Below are 23,985 nucleotides of genomic sequence, written 5' to 3' on the forward strand. Positions count from 1 at the left end.
ATTCGATTTCGTGGGTTCTGACCATATGTTGGCCTCAAAATTGCACATTTGGCATTTGAAGAACAACTGCGTCCTCAACCTTATGCGACGAGAATTTATGAGTTTCCAATCTTTAAATGGGCACTCGATTCCTCGCGCATGATTATCGAACGTTCTGTGGATTTCGTTCCACATAAAAGAAATGTCGACAATGCAACGACCCGCAGGTAAGCTTTCCTGGATACGATTTACATCCAGGCAGCCACTTTCGATGACAAGAGCATTGTCATCTTCGCAAAGTTGCTATTCAGCATACCTGTTTCCGACTCCGCGTCTGACGTATGCATTAGGGTACCAACTTTCGATTCCATTTTGTCGTTTATTTCAACGTCTATAATGGAATCCATGCATGCATGGCTAGTACCCATTTGCCTAGTCTCCGCAGGTAAGCTTTCCTGGATACGACTTGCATCCAGGCGGTCACTTTCGATGACAACAGCATTGTTATCTTCGAAAAGTCGGAATTTGTCATTAAAACTAATGCGAGGGCCTGCAGATATGCTTTCCTGGATACAATTTGCATCCAAGTGGCCACTTTCGATAACTAAATTATAGTTATCTTCGCAAAGTTGGACATTGTTATTACAATTTCCTGTTTTTGCAGATGACTCCATACACGTTTGCATTGGAGTACTAACTATCGATTCAATCGGATCAGTAACTGATCCAACAGATTTAGTGCATTCATTGATACATTCATAGTTAGTACCCACATGCTCAGTGTTGCTGGAGTTACGTTGAGCCTCCATCGCCCTCAGCAATCGTCGCCTGCAAAGAAAAATATATTTTTAATTTGTAACACATTGAAAGAAGAAGACATTTGTGTGCATGTGTATAATATATATTATGTGTGTGTATAATATACATATACATATCTTTCTTCATAAATATCATTATTATGTATAAAAATGTGGAAAAGTGTAACCTATAAATGCAGTCTCTCTTTCCTTTATAGAAATGTACATAATTGTTACGAAAAAGTTATTATATATAGCAAAAGTAGAAAATACTTTTGCAACATTGTTGCCTCTTAGTTACATCTTTCTCAAAACGTACATAGAAACCAATGCAATAAGTTGTACAGCAACCAGCTCACGTTTAAACATCTCTGGCTTATTTGTTGTACATGTCAGCTCACGTTGGAACATCTCTGGCTGTACTAATTCTACTAGCCGTCTCATTCATACATTGCTTCTGACACTAAGTACTGTTGAAACTATATTGTTGTATAATTACTTTTTAGTGGCTGTGTTGCATATTATATTGAATATTACATATAATATTATATAGCATATAATATTGTATGAAGAAAAGATTGCGTTTTGCATTGCTTTTTATGGACTTTTTTTTAATGTAGCGACAGATATGTGATATTGTATGTATATGTATATAGAAATGTTGAAACTGTGTTGTACAATATGTATGTTTATATGTTAACTTGTTTTACATGTGTAAATACATGTGAAATGTGTACAAGGACATATTTTTGTTATAATATTAAATAATAAGAAACAGAGAGAGGATATATATGACAATAACTGAAGGAATGACTGAATATATGATTGGCCGTATAAGTACGTTAAATATTATGTGTACTCATTATTGTTAATTTAGTTTGATGAAGCAGTATAGCAACGAAAGAGCACTTATATAGCCACTTCATCATGTACTCAGTGATTCCATGAAATTTCCATAATTCATTTATTCATGCTTTCTGTGTCTTATTATTATAAAGGCCATAGCCGGAGGAGCATACTAAAATTGCCCCCAGCGAGTTTTGTAAGGACCCTTGGACAATTTATTATTTTGTGACAATAAAAAATTGTTTCTCAATATTTCAGGCCTTTATTTCTCGAGTTATTAACAAAAGATGTGATTTAAATTTTTTTATAAGACATAGGGTAGACCGAGGCGAATCGGGTTACTTTTTGTTCAACTTAAAAAATAATATTCGAACACATTGTTATTCTCATTATATACTTGTAATCAGTATGTATTTGGTTGCGTATAAGCTAGGAAAATCAATAACAAACATAAAACTTCATTCCTCAGGCAAAAAAAGAAAAACGTAAGAAATATCTGTGATCCGATTTGCCTCGGTCTACCGTACAAAAATTTCTTTCATAGTTTTCGATAAATAAAAATTTTTCGAAATGTTCTCTTGAAGGTACAATTATCTAAACTTTCACAGAATACTGTTCTCTTTTATCAAATTCTTCTCAAATTTTTTTCAATTTCTTCAAGTTGGTGCAACATCATGACAAAAAATCAATATTTTCCTTCAATTTTTGCAATAAAGTAGAAAATTATTCATTTCTTTCGCTACAAATATAGTTATTTTGTTATAAATGCAAACATGGTTATTATTTAAATTCAAATATTATTTGTGGAAAATAAATTTTAAAATTTAAATTTTGAAGAAATTTTAAAAATTTGAGAAGGATTTGATAAAAGAGAACAGTATTCTGTAAAAGTATTATTGTACCTCGAAGAGAATATTAAAAAAAAATTTTTAATTTGTGTTTTCGAGATGGAGAACTATGAAAAAATTGTTTTATGTCTTACAATATATAAGTCAAACAGCTAAGTCTATTCATATTATCTATAGAAGAAAAAAAATGAAAATCAAATTGTTTTTCAACAACTCGAGAAATAAAGGACCGAAATGTTGAGAAAATTATTTTTTTAGTGACAAAATAACAGTCCAAGTGTCCAAAACTCGCCAGGGGCACTTTGTATGCTTCTCCGGCTATGGCTTTTCAGTAAAAACTCGCTGGACATAAAATCTGGAAATATTGTCAAGTTATATAAATGTCAATAAAGTTGGGAAATTATTTTTCCAACTAACTGATAGCCTTTATTATAATAACACGACATTTCGACCACGAATCCGGTCCTTATCAAGTGCGTACAATATAATCGCTGGAAATTATAGAATATATAGAGTACATAATGTTTTCTTAGTAACAGAAAGAACACTGTCAATTGCAGAAGAGACTTACGGATAGAAGGAAAAAAAATATATAAAGGTTGTGTGTGTCAACTTTAAAATAAATTCGCATAATAATAACTGTCAAATTGTAAGAGCATGTCATCAACTAAGAACTCAAACATAAAACTGAAATCACATTTGTATATTTTCAAGTAATAGCATTATAAACGTTAGGTAAATTGTGTATGTCTCTTTAGTGTTTACATACTTTTCAATAAAAAATATCTCCGCGATTTCCCTCTTTGTTTTTCATTATGCAAAATATCTGGTGTTGAAAAACGTCATGATTGTAAACTGTTTTTCCTATTATTACATTCATAAACTTTATATTATATAAAACGTGGTCAAACGTAGTGTTATAAAGACATTCACTTAGTCGAACAAATAATTTCCCATCTTTATTACAAATCACTGCCGAATATTTTCATATCGAATATAAATGTGCAATAATGTGAATATTTTGTAAAGGGATGTATTTACCTCATTGTGTAGCTTTTCTTGTGGGAAAGTCTACGGCGACTGAGGGACAATGGCTTCTTGCTCGCGTCTCGTACCATATTATCTAATTACTCACAACGAGAATAACAATTGGAAACACTAGCGTCAATAGCAATAGTGTTTACACTAAATAGACACAAAATCACACGATCATACGAAGCACGTAACACGTTGCGTGCGACGTTCACATGTGGTAACGGCCGATTACTCTGTTGTTTTCCACATATGTGTGTGTGTGTGTGTGTGTGTGTGTGTGTGTGTGTGTGTGTGTGTGGTGTGTGTGTGTGTGTGTGTGTGTGTGTGTGTGTGTGTCAACGGTTATACCCTCGTCTGATTACTGAAGTCAAGCAACGTTGGGCACGGTTAGTACTGGGATGGGTGACCGCTTGGGAACACCGTGTGTTATTGCCACAAAAGTGGTTACACATTGAGAAGAAGATCACTGATCTCTTTTTTGCAAAAATAATTGTTTCTTCAGAGATCTGCACAATAACATTACGATTAGATATTTGCACTTTCAGGGAGATGAAAAAACACATCACATGAGCGTAAAAAGTTTTGCTGTCACGTGAACGAATTTTTTTTCAAGCGGTCACTCATCTTAGTACTACCGTGGCCAACGTTGCTTGACTTCTATTCATGTATATTCAAATAAATGATTACATATCTGTAATAATAATATATTATATATATATATACATATATATTTACAATATACGAGGTCTGACAAGAAAGTTCCGGTAATTTTGAATGCGGCGAAAAACAAATTGAGCCACTGCTGCTGGGTTTGTTTTGATCAACAGCGCCATCTGTCTGTTATACACAGTCCACATTTACAAACAATCAAGCGCCATGTTCATTTTGTTTCGAGCCGTTAAAAGAGTAGAAAAAAACGACGTTCTGCAATTTTGTGAGAGCAAAAATGGAGGAACAACGCATCTGCATTAAGTTTTGCGTTAAAAACGGAATTAAGTGCGCAAATGTTGTGCGAATGTTACAGACAGCCTTTGGGGATCAAGCCATGAGTCAAAACCGAGTTTTCGAATGGTACCGTCGGTTCCGCGACGGACGGGAGAACACTGAAGACGATCCTCGTTCTGGGAGGCCTTCAACAGCGATAACGGACAAAAACGTGGAAAAAGTTAAACAAATCGTGCTTGCCAATCGCCGAATCATTGTCAGGGAGCTAGCAGAAGAAGTAGAGGCATCATTCGAATCATGTCGCAAAATTTTGGTGGACGTTTTGGGTGTAAGAAGGCTGGCAGCGAAGTTCGTTCCAAAACTGCTGAATTTCTAGTAGATGAACACCCGTAAAGAATTGTGTCAGCAAAACCTTTTGGCGGTCGAAGAAGACCCGGGGTTGCTTCAGAGAGTTATTACAGGTGATGAGTCATGGATTTACGGTTATGACATTGAAACCAAAGCCCAATCTTCGCAGTGGTGTTTCAAAGGAGAGCGTCGACCGAAAAAAATCAGGCAAAGCAGATCCAATGTCAAGGTGCTTCTGACCGTTTTTTTTTCGATTGCAAGGGTATTGTGCACCATGAATTTTTGCCGTACGGTTCTACGGTCACTAAGGAGTATTACCAGGAAGTTTTAAGAAGATTGCGCGAGAATGTTCGGCGCAAGAGGCCAGAGCTTTGGAAGAACAATTCGTGGGTTCTTCACCACGACAATGCACCGGCGCACACTTCGCTTCTAATAGCAAATTTTTTGCAAAAATATTCGATCACCGTCTTACCCCAAGCCCCGTATTCACCCGACCTAGCCCCCTGCGACTTTTTCCTCTTCCCAAAAATTAAAACACACTTGAAGGGACAAAGATTTGACACGCCAGAGGAAATCAAACAAAATTCGCAGACGCAACTCAGGGCGATACCGGAGTCAGCTTTCCAAAACTATTTTGAAGAGTGGAAAAAAAGGTGGAATAAGTGTATTGCAGCCGAGGGGGCCTACTTTGAGGGGGACAAAACGAATTTGGATGATTGAATAAATATTTCTCGTTTTATAGTAAAATTACCGGAACTTTCTTGTCAGACCTCGTATATTGTATATTTACATATATATATTTGCAAAATATATATGTATATATATAATATATTATTATTACAGATATGTAATCATTTATTTGAATATACATGAATAGAAGTCAAGCAACGTTGGCCACGGTAGTACTAAGATGAGTGACCGCTTGAAAAAAAATTCGTTCACGTGACAGCAAAACTTTTTACGCTCATGTGATGTGTTTTTTCATCTCCCTGAAAGTGCAAATATCTAATCGTAATGTTATTGTGCAGATCTCTGAAGAAACAATTATTTTTGCAAAAAAGAGATCAGTGATCTTCTTCTCAATGTGTAACCACTTTCGTGGCTATGTATTCTGGTGGTACCGATGCCGCGGGCACGTATGCTGGTGCCACCGGCACATATCCTGGTGCCATTACAGTCACATTTCCCATTGGCGACGGCGCGGCCACCGGCCCGATATCCTTCGTGGTGTTGTCGGTGCCGTGGCCGCTGTCCGTCGCTTTCGCCGGGATTTGAACTGCTGCGCGTTGTCCCTCCGAGTGAGAAGCTTGCGCTCAATTAGCGCTGCTACTGATCCATCCGAGATCATTATATCCAAATTGGGTATTTATGTTACACCTTCACTAATGCACACAATTGTAATATAATCCCATAATAACAATGAAGATTCTAAGTTATCCGATTTATATCCCGCTTACTATAATTTTAAATATTATAAATCGAAGTAATGCATTACAATTATTTTGAAATAGATGACATGTAAAAGATAAAAATTAAAAAATTATAAATTTTTAAAAGGACCCCGCACAAATTATATGGAAAATGGATCCCAGTCGAATCGGCTGAAAATTTAATGTAACGTAGTTCATGACGTCCTGATGAAAAGTGTCCATAGACACAAAGTCCAAAAATGGACAGTTTCCGAGTTATAGAGCATCAAATAGCGGAAAAATAGGTTCATTGACTCATGACAGTCGTAACTGTAGACCGTGTGTATGGTCATGATAATGTGTGCCTCTGTGTGTGTGTGTGTGTGTGTGTGTGTGTGTGTGTGTGTATGTGCGCCGATTCTTGTGCTGATTCCTCATAATAAAACGTAAAGCACGTACCGTCGGCATCAGCGTTACTCGATGTGCATCACGAGGAGATTGCGCGATCGGATTTTGCACATCATTTCTTGGCTCTAAAAAGGACCGATTGATTTGCATTTTTGACGTTTGTCTTTACCAGGTGACTAATCCAGTCATAAAACATAAGCGAGCCAGCAGCTCAGTGACATCCCGGTATTCCTTATCCACTATAACGATATCAGTTTCCTGGAACCATCTTATTATTCTCTCAGCATCTCTTATAAATTCATTTTGCAGAATAGCAGCGTCATTATTTCGATTGTCTCGTCTGATGTAGAATGCACTTTTTCACAGTATAAAGCTATTTTGACAGATAGACGCCAAAAGTTTAAGTTCGACAATTTTAGCCAGTATTTTGTTTCTCATTGTTACAAATGTTCCTATTCTAAAAGAGGCGTGTTAACTTCGTGAAGTTCTTTTTTATCGAATAGTTGAGGCCTCTTTTCCGCGACGCTGATTGGTTATCTCGATTTGCGTTGTGCGTTATGTTCAGTTTAGATTACCATCGCGCGGCTGTCTTCGCGTGGAGGTTAACAATTTGGTAGAGTGTGATAATTGTGCATATAATAAATAACGTTTATATTATTCGAAAACATTATTAATACTGAAAAATAGCGCGCGCCTGTGTTGCTAGTAACAAATAAAAATTGATTTACTCTACGCGGTGGTATCCCATCTGCCGATAGGCCGTTCCACCGGCATAGTCGGCACTTGTCTCTCGCGGTGCTTGGACGGCTGAAGTGAAGATAGCGGCATCGAAGTCTGAACTCTGATAATAACGTTGTTGATATTAATAATCTGACTTAAAATCGTTTAAAATAATACGGCATTCAGAAACCTCTTACGTTGTTACGTTTGTGATAAAAGATTTGCACCTCGGCTAATGACTCGAATAGATGGAGATGAGAATGCCGACAAATGTGAAATAGCTATTTGGAGACGAGACGGTTTTCATAGACCACCTCTCGATGTTACACATTTCACAAGAATATGCAGTAACTGTAATCAATCTATTCGTAACGAAATAGCTGCAATTGAACAAGATTCTACTTGCTTGCAACTGAATGTATTGACGCAAACTAGAAACAGTACTTGTCTGATTTGTAATGCCACTAATGATATACACAGGATCTCAGTCGAATGCAAAGCTAACGTTTTTATTGTACAAAATATTTACATTCCCGAAAACGTTAAATCATGTAGACGTCATTTAGATGATCGAGGTTTTATTCTCCAATCTTTGTTACTTGGTTTGCGTTTCGTTAACAGGCCATACGTAATTAGGGGACCACAACTCCAAATATTCTTGCAAGGACTTCGTAATGTAGCAAGAAATCTGACAAGAATTGACGATGAGAATAGTTTGAATGATGATGAATTTGAATGTTTTTGCCCTATGACGAAAGTACAGTTTAGAAAACTATTTGCTTATTGTGATAGAGTACCTTGTCAAGGAGGCTACAGATATGTTAGTAAAAAGGACCTGTTGACGTTTTTATGCAAAATGCGTCAGGGACTTTCTGATGATTTTCTCAAAGTTATGTTCCAATATCCAAGTAGACAAGCAACAAGTATGGCCATTGCTACCGTCAGACAATCTTTAATGCAACGTTTTGTTCCTAGCAATATTGGATTCGACGCGATTACAAGAGAAAATTATATCGAAAGACACGTGACGGAGTTCGCCAACGAACTGTATAATCCAGAACCACATATTCCCCGAGTAATCGCATGCATTGACGGTACTTACAGCTATATTCCAAAATGTAGTAATTTTCGAGCTCTCCGGCAGTCATACTGCGTTCACAAGGGGCGACACTTAATCAAACCTGTTCTGATAGTTGCACCTGACGGTTACATACTCAACATTCAAGGGCCGTACTTCTCTGATAGTCGGAATAATGACGCTGCTATTCTGCGAAATGAATTTGTTAGAGATGCCGAGAGAATGACAAGATGGTTCCAGGAAAATGATATCGTCATAGTGGATAGGGGATACCGGGATGCCACTGAGCTGCTGGCTCGCTTAGGTATTGTATGGAAATGCCGGCGCTTCTTGAAGCAAACGAACGTCAACTATCCACAGAAGATGCTAATGATTCGCGTCTAGTTACAAAGTCAAGGTGGATAGTAGAAGCTAGAAACGGGCACATTAAATCTATTTTCAAATTCCTTCGGGAAATGATACAAATCTTGCATCTTCCAAATCTAAGAGATTTTTACCGGATAGCTGGAGCTATTATTAATAAGTACCATCCCCCCATTCTCATGGAAGGAGTCAATGCTGAGATGGCCCAACAATTACTTGGGAAAGCGATAGAACCAAATGTCATCCAAGCACTAGTTGAGTTGAAAATCTCAACACCAAGAATGCTCAAAGGTGGATACGTTTGGATGCTGAACAATTGCTTGATTTCCCAGTCTTGACATTGGATTTTCTAAAAAATCTCACAGTTGGTGTATATCAAATTAAATTAGCAGCATCTTATGTGCAAGACAAGTTACAAAGAGACGAGGAAGAAGAGTTCCAACTTGAAATGTTAAGAGATGTAAACAGATTACCACAGCCAGGATTGATGAGAGAATTTTCTCACGATTTCGCAACGCAACAAAATATCAGCTATGGATTTCATACCGACCTACTGGTGATAATGAAGTGGACGATGGGATGGATAATGACGAACATACTCCCATACAAGGTTACTATTGCACGTGTAAGTCCGGCGCTCGAACCCTCGGTACTTGTGCACACATTGCCAGTGTCATATGGTTTATGGGGTACGCACGACATCAAGCAAACATTCGCTACCCTTCAATAAAACTAATTGAATCCATACATGACGCAGCAAATAGACAGCAACAACGGAATATTGTACCAGAAGTAATTGACGTTTAGATGCATATTGAGTGATACTTTCATTTTCAGTAATAGCAAAGAAATAGAAAAGACGTGTTGAGAGGATAACACAAGCTGAAATTGGTTACATGTAGTCGATTATCTCATAATTTCAAGTTATTGACTTTCGAAGACTACTTCACATCTTTGAAGCTTCGAAGCTTCGATCCTTCGAAACATCGTACCTTCGAAGATTCCTTTGTTTCCTCGAAGTTATCGAACTTCGATCAAAAATAACAGGCCTAATTACTACATTGTAGTTCATCTTTATTTTTTTATTTTAGGTTAGTTAATATCACGTTATTTCATTTTATTCACTCCTTATATTTCTTTGGGATATTGTGTGTTTATAATTATATTATGTGTATGCTCTGTAGAGTTGAGCGCTTTAGGGGACCTGTCCCAGATAAATATATATATATATACCCAGTGAGGAAATGAATGTATGAAAGATATTCTGAAGATGATCTCAAGTGACATTTAGATGTCCTCAGAACATTGTCGGTAAATGTCTTATAGACTAGCCTCAATGCGCACATAGTCCGACCGGAAGATGTCCTGTGAGATAGTCTCCAGAATGTTTGTAGGATATCTGTAGTTCATATATCTGTTGGATTGATGATAGAGGCGATGTCAAAATTATGTTGGGAATATCTTTAGCACGCACTCTAGATATTATCCCTGAATGTTCTGCCAGTGCAAGAAACTGAATTACCTTCAGGGCATACTTAGAATGTTTGGCAGCTATATTCTCCTCATGTTTTATTTAAATATCGTGTGCATATATGCATAAGATATGCACAGAATGTTTTGTTGATTGTTTCGCAGAATCTTTTTTGGGAAGCGCAATAGTGGCCTCAACATCGACATGCAGAATATGGACCGCTGATGGCTAGTGGAAAGAAGGTTGCACGCGTAGAGTGAGAGGCAAACAATATGAGGACACGTTCTGATTCTAAAGCCTGATTGGTGACGTCGTTACAGCAACCAATCAAACTTTACTAGAAAGAGTTGGAACGTATCCTCTTATTTTCTTCCTCTCACTCTACGCCCTCCTTCCACTAGCCAGCAGCAGTCCATTCTATATGTCGATGGGCCTCAGGGAGCTGTAGGGAGGGAAAAAGGTAAGAGCCACAATAAAATAGGTAAATAAATAATAATGAAATAATTATTAACTGCTCCAGGACAGGACAGAGAATTGTAAATTTAAAAGATGTATTTAGATAGGTATGACGCACACAATACAAATAAGATTGCACATACAAATGTAAAAAAATGAGCAACTATTGCAGGACACAAATGTAAAAACAAAACATAGGTTCAAACTTGCATCTAATACACAGAATACAAACAGCAAGTGAGTCTCAAAAAAGTATTAATTAAATTGCTCGAGGATAAAACAAAGAATTGTTAAAATAAAATAGGTACAAACTTACGTCTTATAGGTAAAAACACAGAATACGAACAACATATAAACTGTTTTTTTAAGTGGTATAAGTCCAATTTTTAAAAAATGAGTGAAAGCCTAGTTTTAGGTACAGATGGATGTCTTCTTTTTATATTTAAAAAAATGAACTTATAACTACTTAAAAAACAGCTCATATGTACATAAATATCAAAAACTCATTGACTGTTCCACGGCAGAACAGGTTGTGAGTCTTCTGGTTTGAGTCTTGTTTCAAACGTCGTTAGCCAACGACCAGCCTTTTTCTTAATGGCGTCAGATGTCACTATGACAGTTCCTCCTTCATTTTTTACAATTAAAGCATTCATGGCATCTGCAAATTACGATGACAATTTTAAAAATACATCTTTTGTTGTCATACAACTACTAATGCCTGATTCAATGTGATAGGACGACATAAAGCCTCACCTTCTAAGGCTTTGTGCAGGTTTCTGTGAGACTTCACGGCAAGTTTCTTTGTTGATTTATGAAGTCCATCCCAAGTATAGTATCCACCACAATAAGGTGTCATAATAAGTCCTATTAAAGTATACCCAGGGTTGGGAAGTAACTCGTTACTTCTAACGAAGTTACAGTTACAGTTACTTTTTTCGGTAACTCTAACTTCTTCTCGTTCCTTTTTCTCCACTGTAACTATAACTTAACTCAGTTACATATGTTCAGTAACTAGTAACTAATTTTATAGTTACATTCATAGTTACTTTCGAGCACTTAGGGATCCTGCCCACAGGACGCGGCAGCGCGGCAACGCGGTGGCCAATCACCGTCTTGCTTTTCTGATATCACTTACATTACGGCGACGAGTGGTGCCAGACGCTTTGGCTTTAGTAGCATACGGTAGCAGTGTTAGGAACGTTGCACATGCTATGACGTGTAAAGAGGATACGAATACGAGTCAATGTATCGCGTTTCACTTTTTTTTAAATATTGTGAGTGAATATTCCTGTAATAGGAACATCTCTGTCTGGTTCTACGAGAATAAGATAAATAAGATAGGTAAGTATTGTATTTCGCCTTTTCTTTCGGATTTTTCGCGATTATTTCTGTGATTTTAGGATATTACTTCTTCAGAATTTTATTTAGTTTTTCAGAATTTTATTTGTTTACTGTAGTGTTTATTGTGCGTATTTTGTAACGCTTTCTGGATATGTGTATCACAATAAATATGACTTTGGTATATATTTGTGTACAGTTCAAAAACGTTCAAGCAATGGAGGCATCTCAATCTTCAGAGAAGGATCATAAAATGCCATGGCCAGCATATGCAGAAGTATTTCAGTTACAGGAACAACTTGGAAACGAAAACAACTGGGCATTTTTGTGCAAAATTTGCGTTGGCAGGAAAATTATTCATGCAAACAGAACTTCAACTGCAAATTTAAGGAAACATTTAAGTGTAAGGTTTTGTGTATTCAATATTTATACATTTTTTATTGAAAAATTTAGTTAAAATATAATTCAGTCTAACGATTCATGTAGAACAAATCAAAATAACAATCAGAACACAGGGTGTTAGGACCAATAACACTATTGACAGTGTGTTACATTAACATATGTAATAACGATAACCACAATCACGTAAATGCTTCGATTCAACAGTGTTATTAGCTCTAATGTCCTGCGTTATGATTGTTATTTTGAATTATTTTTAGCATGTAAGGTTACTTTTGGTTATTATATTAATCCCTAATATCCCTATACTTATGGATTGTTGTATTCCTATCAAGTTCAGTTTCTTATATAATTGTTATTCTAGTCTTAAAAAAATAAATATGAATTAAATATTGTGATAATGAATAATAAGCAAATAACAATCTGTTTAGTGTGGAGTGTTGATTTCGTAAGACCTTGTATGCTTAAATGTTTCTCTTATTTAAATTAATGAATCTGTACAAATTATATACAATGTAAAGGATATAATAATCCATAAATTTCTTATTTCAAAAACTTAAAAACTAATATTATAAATTAAGTAATATTAAAATTAAATAATAATATTAAGAAGCTATATTTTTAATTTCTTTAATTAAACTTTTAGATTTACCAGAAACGTATAATAATATTAAGAAACAACATAATTACGAGACATTCAATATTGAATATACATAAAATAGTAGGTATCAAAAGTATGACATGGCTTGAATGTATTATGGTTTTTTTCAATTTAGGCATTAGCAATTACGATCAAAATTAGGATTTAAAAAATTTTTTTAATTTATAATTGTCTAAATTGAGAAAAACATGCGTGAAAATTATCCTTTTTTAAATGTAAACAATACATAACATAATACTACCTTTATATATTTTAAATTTTCTTATAAGATTTTTCGTAAAAATTCTTTTTCTTTTCAAAGAAATTTTTACTATGTTATTATTTCTTTATTATGAAATTACTTATGTATATATATAAAATATCGAAACTATTATATTGATATGTTGTTTCTATCTCTTTTTTCTTTTTTTCTCTTTCTGTATGTGTATGTATGTGTGTGTGTGTATAAAATTAATAGATAAAACAAAATTAATAGGCAAAACACTCACACCTGTTAAAAAACATAGATGAGGCAAAACTGAAGTTATCAAATAAACGTCCAAGTGAAGATTCTCTGAATAATGTTCCAAACAAATGTCAAATATTGGAGAGATGGGGCTCTGGGAGCTTAGCAGTTACTCAAAAAGCATTAGATAAAGCGATACTGCGCTTCATTATTGAAGATATTCAACTTCTTGCCATTGTAGACAATCCAGCATTCATTAATTTGGTTAGAATTGGACTTCCTTCGCATATCCGTATAATGTGCAGAAAAACATTAAGAAATAACGTTTGTGAAATCTATCATAAAATGAAGGCTACTCTTGAAAACAAATTGACTGAAGTAGAACTAGTTGCGACGACAGCAGATCTATGGAGCAAAGCAAAAAGGTTAGTGATTTATGATGACTTTATAGTTTTATTTTTTCTTTGAATTGTAATTTTTTATGCATAAATTAAAATCTGAATTTGTAGGAGTTATTTAGGAATAACTATTCATTGGGTGAATCCCGTAACTTTTGAGAGAGAGTCGGCTGCATTGGCTTGCCGTAGGATGAAAGGCAAACATACATACGATGTTTTAGCTCGAGAAATTAAGTCAGTCTTTCTCGAATATCACATCCAAAATAAAGTATGCTGTACAACTACCGACAATGGATCCAACTTTATTTAAGCTTTCCGGTAAGAGCTTCAAAAATATAGTTTTTATACTTTTTAAATTTTTTACATGTGCAAACAAATGTGGCATTCTTTACCTCGTTCGTGCATTTCTTTTATCACATATAATACAAATAATTAATTAAAACGATTAAAATTAAAGTAATAAACATATAATTAACAAAATATAATTAACATATCAAATATTTTAATATACTTCATAAATAACATTTTTAAATATTTTTTTAGGTGTTTTGAAAAGGACGAGGATGAGACATCTGTAGAATTTCACAATTTAAGTGCTATTTTAATTACAGACTATATAGAAGATACGAATACAGAAAATTTACTTATTCTTCCGCCACATCATAGATGTGCCAGTCACACTTTAAATCTTGTCGCGGTGAAAGATTCCGAGAAAGCTATAGATAATGATGTTTTATACAAGAAACTATACAGATTGACATTTGCCAAATTAACCAAATTATGGAATAAACAGAATCAATCTACACAAGTAGCTGATAAAATAAAAGAAATTTGCGGTGTCTACTTAAAAACTCCTGTTATTACAAGGTAAAAAGATTTCTTATTGCGTTAAATAATCAATATGAGATTTATTCGATCTTAGACTTGATGACACGCGTAACAATTTTTATCAATGTTGAGAAGATAATATTCGCAGTGTTTATATACGAGTCATTTGATGGCTTATATATAAATATCACAGATATTATTCTCTGGACACAATGGTAAAAAATATTACAACTGCCATCAATCCTAAATAATTTGCATATTTACTATGTTTCAATATTAATCATGATGATAAAATATTCATTTTTATTTCTCATTTTTTTATTCAATTCTGCATATAAATATATATAAGTTTGTTCTAGAATAATAATTTTATATACCTTCATCTTTATTTTGTAGATGGAACTCCACTTTTGATTCCATACTGCAAATAATAACACTTTTGAAAAATGATCCCGAAATAATTAACAAATGTCTCGATTACTGTAATTTGCAAAGACTGACAGAAAATGAAATTAAATTCATAGAAGAATATTGTCAGGTACACCACTTTAGATAGATTGTAATATGTATCTGTAAAGATTATAATATATATTTAGTAATATATCTCTTTCTTATTTTGTTTGATTTAGGTAATGAAACCTGTATCGCAAGCCTTAGATATATTGCAAGGTGAGACAGGAATGTATATGGGATATTTATTACCGGTCTTGAAAACTGTAAAAGAAAAATTAGAAACACTGAACAAAAGTGGATTTACTCATTGCCAATCACTAATCGCAGCAGTTCAACAAGGTTTAGATAAAAGGTAATAGATAATTTGTTAATTTAATTAACATGTAGTTATTAATTTTGCTTTTAAATAAAGAACAACTTTATTCATGAATTCTGAACATACTCTTAGATTTTCCACATTATTTGAGAAAAAAGAGCTTATTATTGCAAGTTGTTTGCATCCAAAATTTAAATTAAATTGGATAAATGGAGAAGAAAGGAAACTCGCTAAAAATTACTTGGAAGACTTATTAGGAATCCGTTCTGCTGAGAATTCCCCAAATCTTAATGAAAAACTCGATAACTGCGATGACTTTTTTACTTTTGATCAGCAAACAAAAGAAATCGAGTCTACACAAGAAGAATTGTATCGATTCTTAAAATCGAGTAACTGCAATATTGGTATGTTAAATGATTATACTACAATTAAAAAACATTTTATTAAATACAATACGGCACTTCCGAGTAGTGCATCCGTTGAACGAATGTTTAGCGTCGGTGGCTCTGTAATAACGCCACAAAGAGGACATCTTCACGATGACATAATCGAGTATCAAATCCTTTTAAAAATTAATAAAAATTTTTATTAACATTTTAGATATTAAATCGTTTAACCGACTTTAATCTTGATGTTCGATAAATACATATAACAACCGTTTATAAAGTGAGTTTGCTAGATATAAGTTTCACCTGCGTGTACTTTTATTTTCTGATAGTAATTTTATGTATGAAGCAAAAAATATTTTATTTCTTCGAGTTGTATGTCAGTTTGCAAAATGGCGAGAAATAAATGAAATTTGCATTTTTGTTAGCGCGCGTAAGTACTCTTATGTATATAATGAGATGTTTCGATTAAAGAAATCAACTCGACTCGAGATTGCGTTTCGTGTTTCTTAAACAAGTGTTTCGATCGATCGCAAATGAAACTAATCACTAATGCAACCTCGATCATTCTCGACACACCGCTTTTATTACTATTCTCTTCGAGATATTTGCGTCTAATAACCTTCTTTATAGTGTAACATTATTAGTACTTATAATGTAACATTAATGTAATTATATAAATAATAAATCAGTATATTTAGAAAGCATATTTATATGATTTAATTTTTATACCTCTACAAGATTGTTATTGAATCTTTATCCCTGTGTAGATGTGATATTTGTTTTCATTGCAAGAAAGTAACTGCAAAGTAACGACTCGTTACTTTTTGAATAACTGTAACTGTAACGCGTTACTTTTCAGAATCGGTAACTTGTAACTGTAACTAGTTACATGTTTAGTGAAAAAACTGTAACTGTAACTAGATACTTTTATAAAGTAACTTTCCCAACCCTGAGTATACCCAATATGAAGTGCTGTGTTTCCTGCAGCTTTGGTAGACAGGAATTCCACCTGTGAACGAATATATACCATGACATCTAAAGCATGATAAATTGGTGACTCCAGAATAAACTCAGTTAAATAACTATGATAACTTCGCTTACAAAATCTGCAAAAACAACTTTATCTTGAAGTTTTTCGTCCAAGCGTTTTACTTCATCCGGATTAGCACATGGTAAAATAAGATCTGGCATTACTGTTGCAGATGTTTTAAAGCTTTTCCTTTGTAGCATGGATTTCAACTCCTCAATCGACTGTTGGAGTTGCTTATTTTGCAAGTTCAATTTGTACATCCAACGGAATAAACGTCGAATGGTATACTCTATGAAAAAAGAAACATAAGAATAGAGCTACATATGTTTTCACGGGACAATGCAGTCAGAAATATAGAAAATAAAAACTTACCACTCATAATACCCAACTCATTCGTGGTATCAATGCCACTTTTTTTAAATTGCTGATCCAGAAAGGAATCGATTACTTTAGTGCTCTTATTTTCAGCATTGAACTCCTGAATTAATGTATTATTCTTATTCCTTTCAGCATCTTTATCTTCAAAATTAGAGCTTTCCGCATCGGATGTACCAGATGATGAGTTGACATCTGAATCTTCCTCAGAGTCTTGAATTTTCTCTGCACACTTTGAAGATGTAATATTTTGGGAGACATTATTAAGGCGCTCTTCACTGGCAGATGCTGAATTTGATTCATTTGGCTCCTTTGAAGAGCTTTGGCTGCCAACATCCTTAAAACCAGATAAATCTGAACCTACTTCCAGCCGTTGCTTCTTACATTGGAATGGGGCACAGGGAGGCTTTGACGTCTTTGATGGCCTCTTGCAACTATACCCTATCGGAGAGGGAAATATTGGCACGGCATTCTCTATTGAATTCTCATCTGTACAGAACAATATACAGAAATTAAGCATAAGAAAGGCTGCATATATCATTTTTAGACACACATCACTTACCATTTTCTGTATCTTCAGTGTCAAGACTGGTTGAGCCTGAATTATAAAGTGCAGAATGTTTGTTTTGGCATTTCTTGAATGGTACTAAAAAATAAAAAAACAGATAAATGAAAATTAAATAACAACAAAATAAGGGCGAAACATGTAAACTAGAATTAATTCGTACCGCCACATCTCTTTTTCGGATAGATCTTAATAATTAACTTTTCTTCCCAGTCCGCATCAGGAGAATCACCCCTTTTAATAGCTATACTAGTCTCTGAATTGGATAATTTAGTGGGCCACAAACAAAATGTTGAGCCTTCCTTCGTTTTAATCCACGAAAAAGGTATCACTGATGTGGCATTTTTTTCTAATGGAAATTCTGCAATGCAGAAACTATAAAAAAAATTAATAATATGGGAAATATGAAATAAATTGTTCGAAGTAGTACTTTCAAAGTTTAAAAATCATTCGTGTCTCTTAAAACTTCAACCACATCTTGCAATTGAATAAACTAGTTATTATGTAACTAACTGAAATAAAAGATAAAATTCAAATAAAAAATAAAGTGTAAGTTAAATAAAAGAGAGAACTTATCATCAAAGCGATGCTTCTTTAAACGAATACCATCAAACATGATTGCAGATAGAAAGATAATAAAGCAAAGTTTAGTAGATTATAGTAAAAAAAAGAAAAGTGGCTGAAACTGCTTACAAATGTTGTAAAAGAAATCGAAGATTCTAAAATTTGTTTGCAAAAATTCTCATGCATTTCAAGATCAATCAATACAATTATAGTTTAACATGCAAACTGCGCAGTACGATACGTACTTGCACCTTACAAGACGATAAATTCTTCTTACACCTTTTACATCCTACATTGAGAACGCATCTCCCTCATGAGACAAGGTGCTTTATAGAGAGGCAGGTTATACTGTTCATAGCCATAAATCCTAACTCACACATTTTACTGTCTGTCACTTTGTCTTATCATGTCATAGTATATACATTAATGTAAACTTTCTTTTTTTACAAAAAGAACAAGTAACGTTCTCACTAATGGACTTGACTCGGCCAAAATCATTTGTCCATGTTTGTACAATTTGCTAATAGATAAACCTAATTTAGTTAACTAATGGATAAATTGCATAAGCTCCACGTTTTTCCAAAGGAATAGCAACACATTTGTATCTAATCTTTTTGACTGGATACTTTCTTGGGAGGTCACTTAGCTTTTCAACTACAAATATTCCCAGCTTCGAAGATTTTAGAGGAACAGAATACAAGTCTCTATACTGTACAAATTTCTTTCCTATAACCCATTCACTGACAGGATTCTTGTAAAAATTAATTACTTTAATTATTGTGCTATCATGTAACATGGCAAAGTTATCTCCATCTCTCAATGTTAAAGTTTTTCCATTATGAATGTATTTTGAGTAGTTACTACCACCTTGTAATTCTGCCGTAGGACTTGCACGTTGGAGCGACGATTCAACTATTCCATCTTGGCGTGCTTTGGCTGTAGCAAACCCATTAATTTCAATCTCAGTCATTCGATTTACTAATTGCTGCAAAGGCTTTGATCTTCCTCGAATTAGATGCTTGATTCGATGCAATTCATTTTCGAAAATAAATGCCGAAACATTATCAAGAACACCAAATCTCTTTACATCATCAACAATATGAATAAGTCCATGAACATTGTATACTGGAAAAGTCTCGCCATAGAGTTCAGGAGATGTACCTTTCTTAACGAAGTCTCTTAACGTCTCTGCAGCTTCAGAATGCATGCACTTGTGCAAATCCTCTCTTATAAATATTGTTATTGCAACATGAAGCAGGAGAAAGTGCTGATACACAAGTCTTGGCAAATAGTTTTTAAGAACAACAGGAGCAAGATATAATAAAAACTGTCGAAGCTCTGTAGCTTTCCAACGCTTTACTTCATCTAATGAACGTGGCTTACGATTGAAATCAGAAGGCCAAACCTTTGCAGCTGCGAGAAGCAAACTTGTCACAGTTCTTTTACATTTGGAAGAAAATTGATATTCTCTCTTTTGCTTAATCCATTTTAATAAAAGTCTATGCATAACACCAAGACATACTAGATGCATATAGTCAAGAGAAAACTGTGAGACCATCAAAATGCCAATATCTGTCAGGGGACTTATATCATGATGATGTTTTTGATCAACATAGCATGCAAAACTTTCATCCGTTCTCAGGGGAGCACTGATTTCAGGAAAAGTAATGCGCCCTACACTTTTCCCTTTCTGAATGCATCTCTCACATCCGTGATAACCACTGTGTCCTATGATACACTTGACATATGCTCTTGCAGGAGCATCGCAAACAAAACATTTCACAACAACTTTGTATTTAATTTCATTAATATCAATTCCATCATGCAAAAGCTCTTCCAACTCGGGGGCAAAATCTTTTAGAAACATTTTTATGTCAGGCTTACCAGGCCCACAGTAAACGGCACTAATAAATGGAGGGAGTCCGGAATCATTTACCAGACAAAGAATTGGTGTAAACGATGTACCAATACTTTTGAAAAGTGGAACCGAATCTATATTAATGTTTAGGGAAATCATGTTTTGCTTTATATGGCCTGACAATATTCTCTTCCGTATTGATTCTTTCAATCCAAAATTATAATATGTTCCTTCACCCATATTCTCTATTTCTACCCGTTTGCCACACCTCAATATAGTTTTGGGATCAAATGGAAGATTACAAAACATAGGTATTGACTTCAAAATTTTAAGTAAACTATCCAAAGTTCGCAAAGTGACCTGATTCTCAACTGCCCACTTGCGAAGAATACATGACCAGTCTATATATTCATCTTCATAACATAACATTCCTTTATCAGCAACATCCAAAATAGCATCTTTTCTCCCTTTCTCAGAAGAACAATCAAAATTGCACAAAATGTGGACATTTTCCTCCTCTATTTTATTTTTACTAGTCGATACATTATTTTCACTTCCTAAAGTCATATCTTCTATATCAAACCTCATTACACTACTGCTGGACTGATCAGAACTATATCTTAACATATTACTTTGAGTGACAGTTTCATAATTTTTCTTTCTACTCAAGGGACCGCAAACCTCAATTTCTGATAATTCATCCGATGAAGAAGAAGATAATACACAATCTTGCACAACAGTATTATCTGTTAAAGATTCGGCCAGCTTTTTCATTTTCCTACAGTGTCTGTCAACTTCAGCTTTCAATACTTGATACGTTTTCCTTGATGTATTACGCTTTCTTTTCATTTTGACAGATAAATATAACATAAGAAAGAAAATGTTAGTCCCTGTATATTTACAGACTGTGTGGCATATCTAACCTGTCTGTTTGCACGTTAGTAGTATAATGTTTCTTTGTAATTGTTTTCATGGCCTGTAAAAACAAAATAAATGAAGTTAATAAATGAAGCAGTCATTAGTTTCAGAAAACAGTCAAATACTGCAGACAAATGGTTTATTGATTCCAAGAGATATTAGGATTTCATGTGTTGCTAGGAGTTCAGGTTTATAAGAGATATCCGCAGTTCTCGGCAATTATTTCTGGTAACGCTGGCGTCCAAGTCCAATTCAAAGCTATTGGATCGAAGAATACTGCAGATCCCTTGCTACGTACTTTTACATGCTGAATGCGATGAAACGTGAAAACCGAAATATATCTCGAACTATCAAATTTGTCAACTTCTTTCTCGATTTGAATTGGGATTTGGGACTTGAGCTCCTGGAAACACATTAAGTCCTAATCCTCTAGTCGATAGAATATCAATACTTCTTAAATCTTTGAAACTACTGATATCTAACAATTGATATCTAACGCATTACAACATATCAAACACACAATGAATTAAACAAACAAAATTATGTGGACGTATGAGGAGAAAAGAAATGAATTCTCATTTTAACAGACCTGACGCACTTGTATAACCTAACCTATAATCTCAATACTTTAGAGAAACGTATACTTACCCTGAAAGGAGATTGTTCCAATATAATTATACTTATATATAAATATGCTTATACTTTAAGTGTAGTAAAGGCTTCACACTTAACGTCAATGCTGGTGCAAACCTGTTGCTAACGGAAAGACTCACAGACAGAGATACCAGATCCCGCATCAGTGTCGCATTTGATAGCATGTGGAAGGGACACACAAGCCGTCGTGTCAGTGCCGCCAATTCGTTCCCGCGGTCCGTGACTCACCGAAGTGGTGGGGATGCGCAGACAAGCGTTGAGCGGGCGCTCAGCGCTTGTCTGCGCATCCCCACCACTTCGGTGAGTCGCGGACCGCGGGAACGAATTGGCGGCACTACTTGGGACCACTCGGAACTGCTCGAGCACAGATGGATTCGATACATAGCTTGTGTGCGTTATCCCCTCCAAATACGACCAGTGACTGCAATCTAGCATCTCTGCGTCACAGAGCTCCTGGTGGCGGAGGAGCGAATTGTTTTCGTGAACAAAACTTTACAAACTCTTGAATTTCCGGTTAATCTCATTGTGAATAAAATTATTTCATTGAACATCTTAACACTTTAATAAAACACATACTTACCTTGAAAGAAGATTGTCTGAATATGTTAGAATTACAGTATAATTGAACAAGAATTAAACAAAGAGAGTAAAAATGTTCATAAGATGTTCAACGTTCGAGACATTTTAGCGTTCATAAACCAAGAATGCTTAGATATTATGACGTTTCATAAATTAGATATTTTAACACAATAATAGTAGAAATGTTTTTACGATTCTAAACCTATTGTTTCAAGATATTTGTATAGGGTTCAAGTATAAGGAGATTGAGACTATCTATTTAGAATATTTTTGCTTCGTTGTTACAGAATTGTTTCGGGGAATATTATTCGAGGATATCTACATATTTGCTCTTTTCACTATATCCTCTCTTAGTCTACTAAGGATTATTCGGAATACATTCTTAGTTGGTGCGTGTTAACTTGTCTCTAACATGTCTTTTGACGATGTCTAAAAAATGTCTTATTTTCCTCCGCTTCGGAATGTCCTGCATTTATGCGTTTTAGATTATCTTAGGATATCTTAGGCGCAAAAACACAGGATATTCTGAAGCGGAGGAAAATAAGACATTGTTTAGACATTCTCAAAAGACATGTTAGAGACAAGTCAACACGTACCAACTAAGAATGTATTCCAAATAGTATTCCCCGAAACAATTCTGTAGCAACAAAGGAGGAACATCCTAGAAATATTTTAAACACCCAGTCTCAATGAGACGTTGCACGGATTAATCTGATGATATCTCTAGAATTAAATTTCCCCACTGGGTATATATATATCTCTGTGTATATATATTCTCTTTCTCTTCCTTTATTTCATTCTTTTCTTTGTTTGACACACAAGTATTTGTTATTTTATCATTATTTTTACAGCTAAAAGCGATAGTTTCGTCGTAAAAGGAAGGGCGACAAGACGGACGGTGACGCCGACGACGACGACGACAACGACGGCGACGATAGCGACAACAAGACGGACGTCGACGGTGACGATGACGACGACGTCGACGACGTCAACGGTGACGATGCCGACGACGCCGACAACAACGGCGACGACACCGACAACGACGACGACAACAACGACGGCGACGACAACGACGACGACGACAACGACGACGACGACAACGACGACGCCGACAACGACGGCGACGACACCGACGATGCCGACAACGACGACGATGATAACGACGGCGACGACAACGACGACGACGACGACGATAGTGACGATGACGACGTCGACGACGACGATGACGACTCCCGCGGCTAAGCGGCGAGATCAAGACAAACAAGTAAGCAATTGTTTTTTTCTAGTACACACACGTACGCGTACGCATGCATGTGCGTATGTGTGTATGTATAACGTGTGTGTGTGTGTGTGTGTGTGTGTGTGTGTGCACACACATGTGATGTGCATATTCGGTATTTATTTTATATCTGTGTACATAGAGTATGTCTATGTACGTAGATATAAATATTCCTAATGAAATTTTATTTTATTTATTTTCAGCGTCACCGTTACGCGGTGCGCCACGCAATA

The 23,985-nt window shown here is 35.1% G+C and overlaps 4 protein-coding genes across 4 annotated transcripts; 3 read left to right on the forward strand and 1 right to left on the reverse strand.

Moving 5' to 3' along the window:
• Positions 1–4,535: 4,535 nt before the first annotated feature.
• LOC113562797 (protein GVQW3-like) lies at positions 4,536–4,846 on the forward strand. The gene has a single exon (XM_026973277.1). It carries the CDS (start codon positions 4,551–4,553, stop codon positions 4,824–4,826), a length of 276 nt encoding a protein of 91 aa, XP_026829078.1. The 5' UTR covers positions 4,536–4,550; the 3' UTR covers positions 4,827–4,846.
• LOC105286551 (mariner Mos1 transposase) lies at positions 4,830–5,518 on the forward strand. The gene is made up of 2 exons (XM_026972841.1): positions 4,830–5,027; positions 5,060–5,518. The coding sequence occupies exons 1-2, from the start codon at positions 4,830–4,832 to the stop codon at positions 5,516–5,518; spliced, it is 657 nt and encodes a 218-aa protein (XP_026828642.1).
• An 8,912-nt stretch (positions 5,519–14,430) lies between these two features.
• Positions 14,431–16,634, forward strand: LOC113561424. The gene is made up of 4 exons (XM_026973179.1): positions 14,431–14,811; positions 15,169–15,310; positions 15,402–15,577; positions 15,674–16,634. The coding sequence occupies exons 3-4, from the start codon at positions 15,405–15,407 to the stop codon at positions 16,131–16,133; spliced, it is 633 nt and encodes a 210-aa protein (XP_026828980.1). The 5' UTR covers positions 14,431–14,811; positions 15,169–15,310; positions 15,402–15,404; the 3' UTR covers positions 16,134–16,634.
• Positions 16,635–18,158: 1,524 nt separating this feature from the next.
• LOC113562773 lies at positions 18,159–22,086 on the reverse strand. Its single transcript, XM_026973178.1, has 4 exons — positions 21,889–22,086; positions 21,246–21,298; positions 18,710–21,163; positions 18,159–18,275 (listed from the first exon to the last, which is right to left on the reverse strand). Exons 2-3 carry the CDS (start codon positions 21,293–21,295, stop codon positions 19,003–19,005), a joined length of 2,211 nt encoding a protein of 736 aa, XP_026828979.1. The 5' UTR covers positions 21,296–21,298; positions 21,889–22,086; the 3' UTR covers positions 18,159–18,275; positions 18,710–19,002.
• Positions 22,087–23,985: the final 1,899 nt, after the last annotated feature.

The sequence above is a fragment of the Ooceraea biroi genome, chromosome 10 (assembly GCF_003672135.1).
Source record: "Ooceraea biroi isolate clonal line C1 chromosome 10, Obir_v5.4, whole genome shotgun sequence".
NCBI classification, from domain to species: Eukaryota; Metazoa; Arthropoda; class Insecta; order Hymenoptera; family Formicidae; genus Ooceraea; species Ooceraea biroi.

Coding starts and splice junctions, on each gene's coding strand:
- LOC113562773 (XM_026973178.1), bottom strand. CDS start 21,295: ATGAAAACAATTACAAAGAAACATTATACTACTAACGTGCAAACAGAC. Junction 21,164..21,245: donor ACTAACGTGCAAACAGACAG/GTTAGATATGCC, acceptor CAAAATGAAAAG/AAAGCGTAATACATCAAGGA.
- LOC105286551 (XM_026972841.1), top strand. CDS start 4,830: ATGAACACCCGTAAAGAATTGTGTCAGCAAAACCTTTTGGCGGTCGAA. Junction 5,028..5,059: donor AAAGCAGATCCAATGTCAAG/GTGCTTCTGACC, acceptor TTCGATTGCAAG/GGTATTGTGCACCATGAATT.
- LOC113561424 (XM_026973179.1), top strand. CDS start 15,405: ATGAAACCTGTATCGCAAGCCTTAGATATATTGCAAGGTGAGACAGGA. Junction 15,578..15,673: donor CAACAAGGTTTAGATAAAAG/GTAATAGATAAT, acceptor ACATACTCTTAG/ATTTTCCACATTATTTGAGA.
- LOC113562797 (XM_026973277.1), top strand. CDS start 4,551: ATGAGTCAAAACCGAGTTTTCGAATGGTACCGTCGGTTCCGCGACGGA.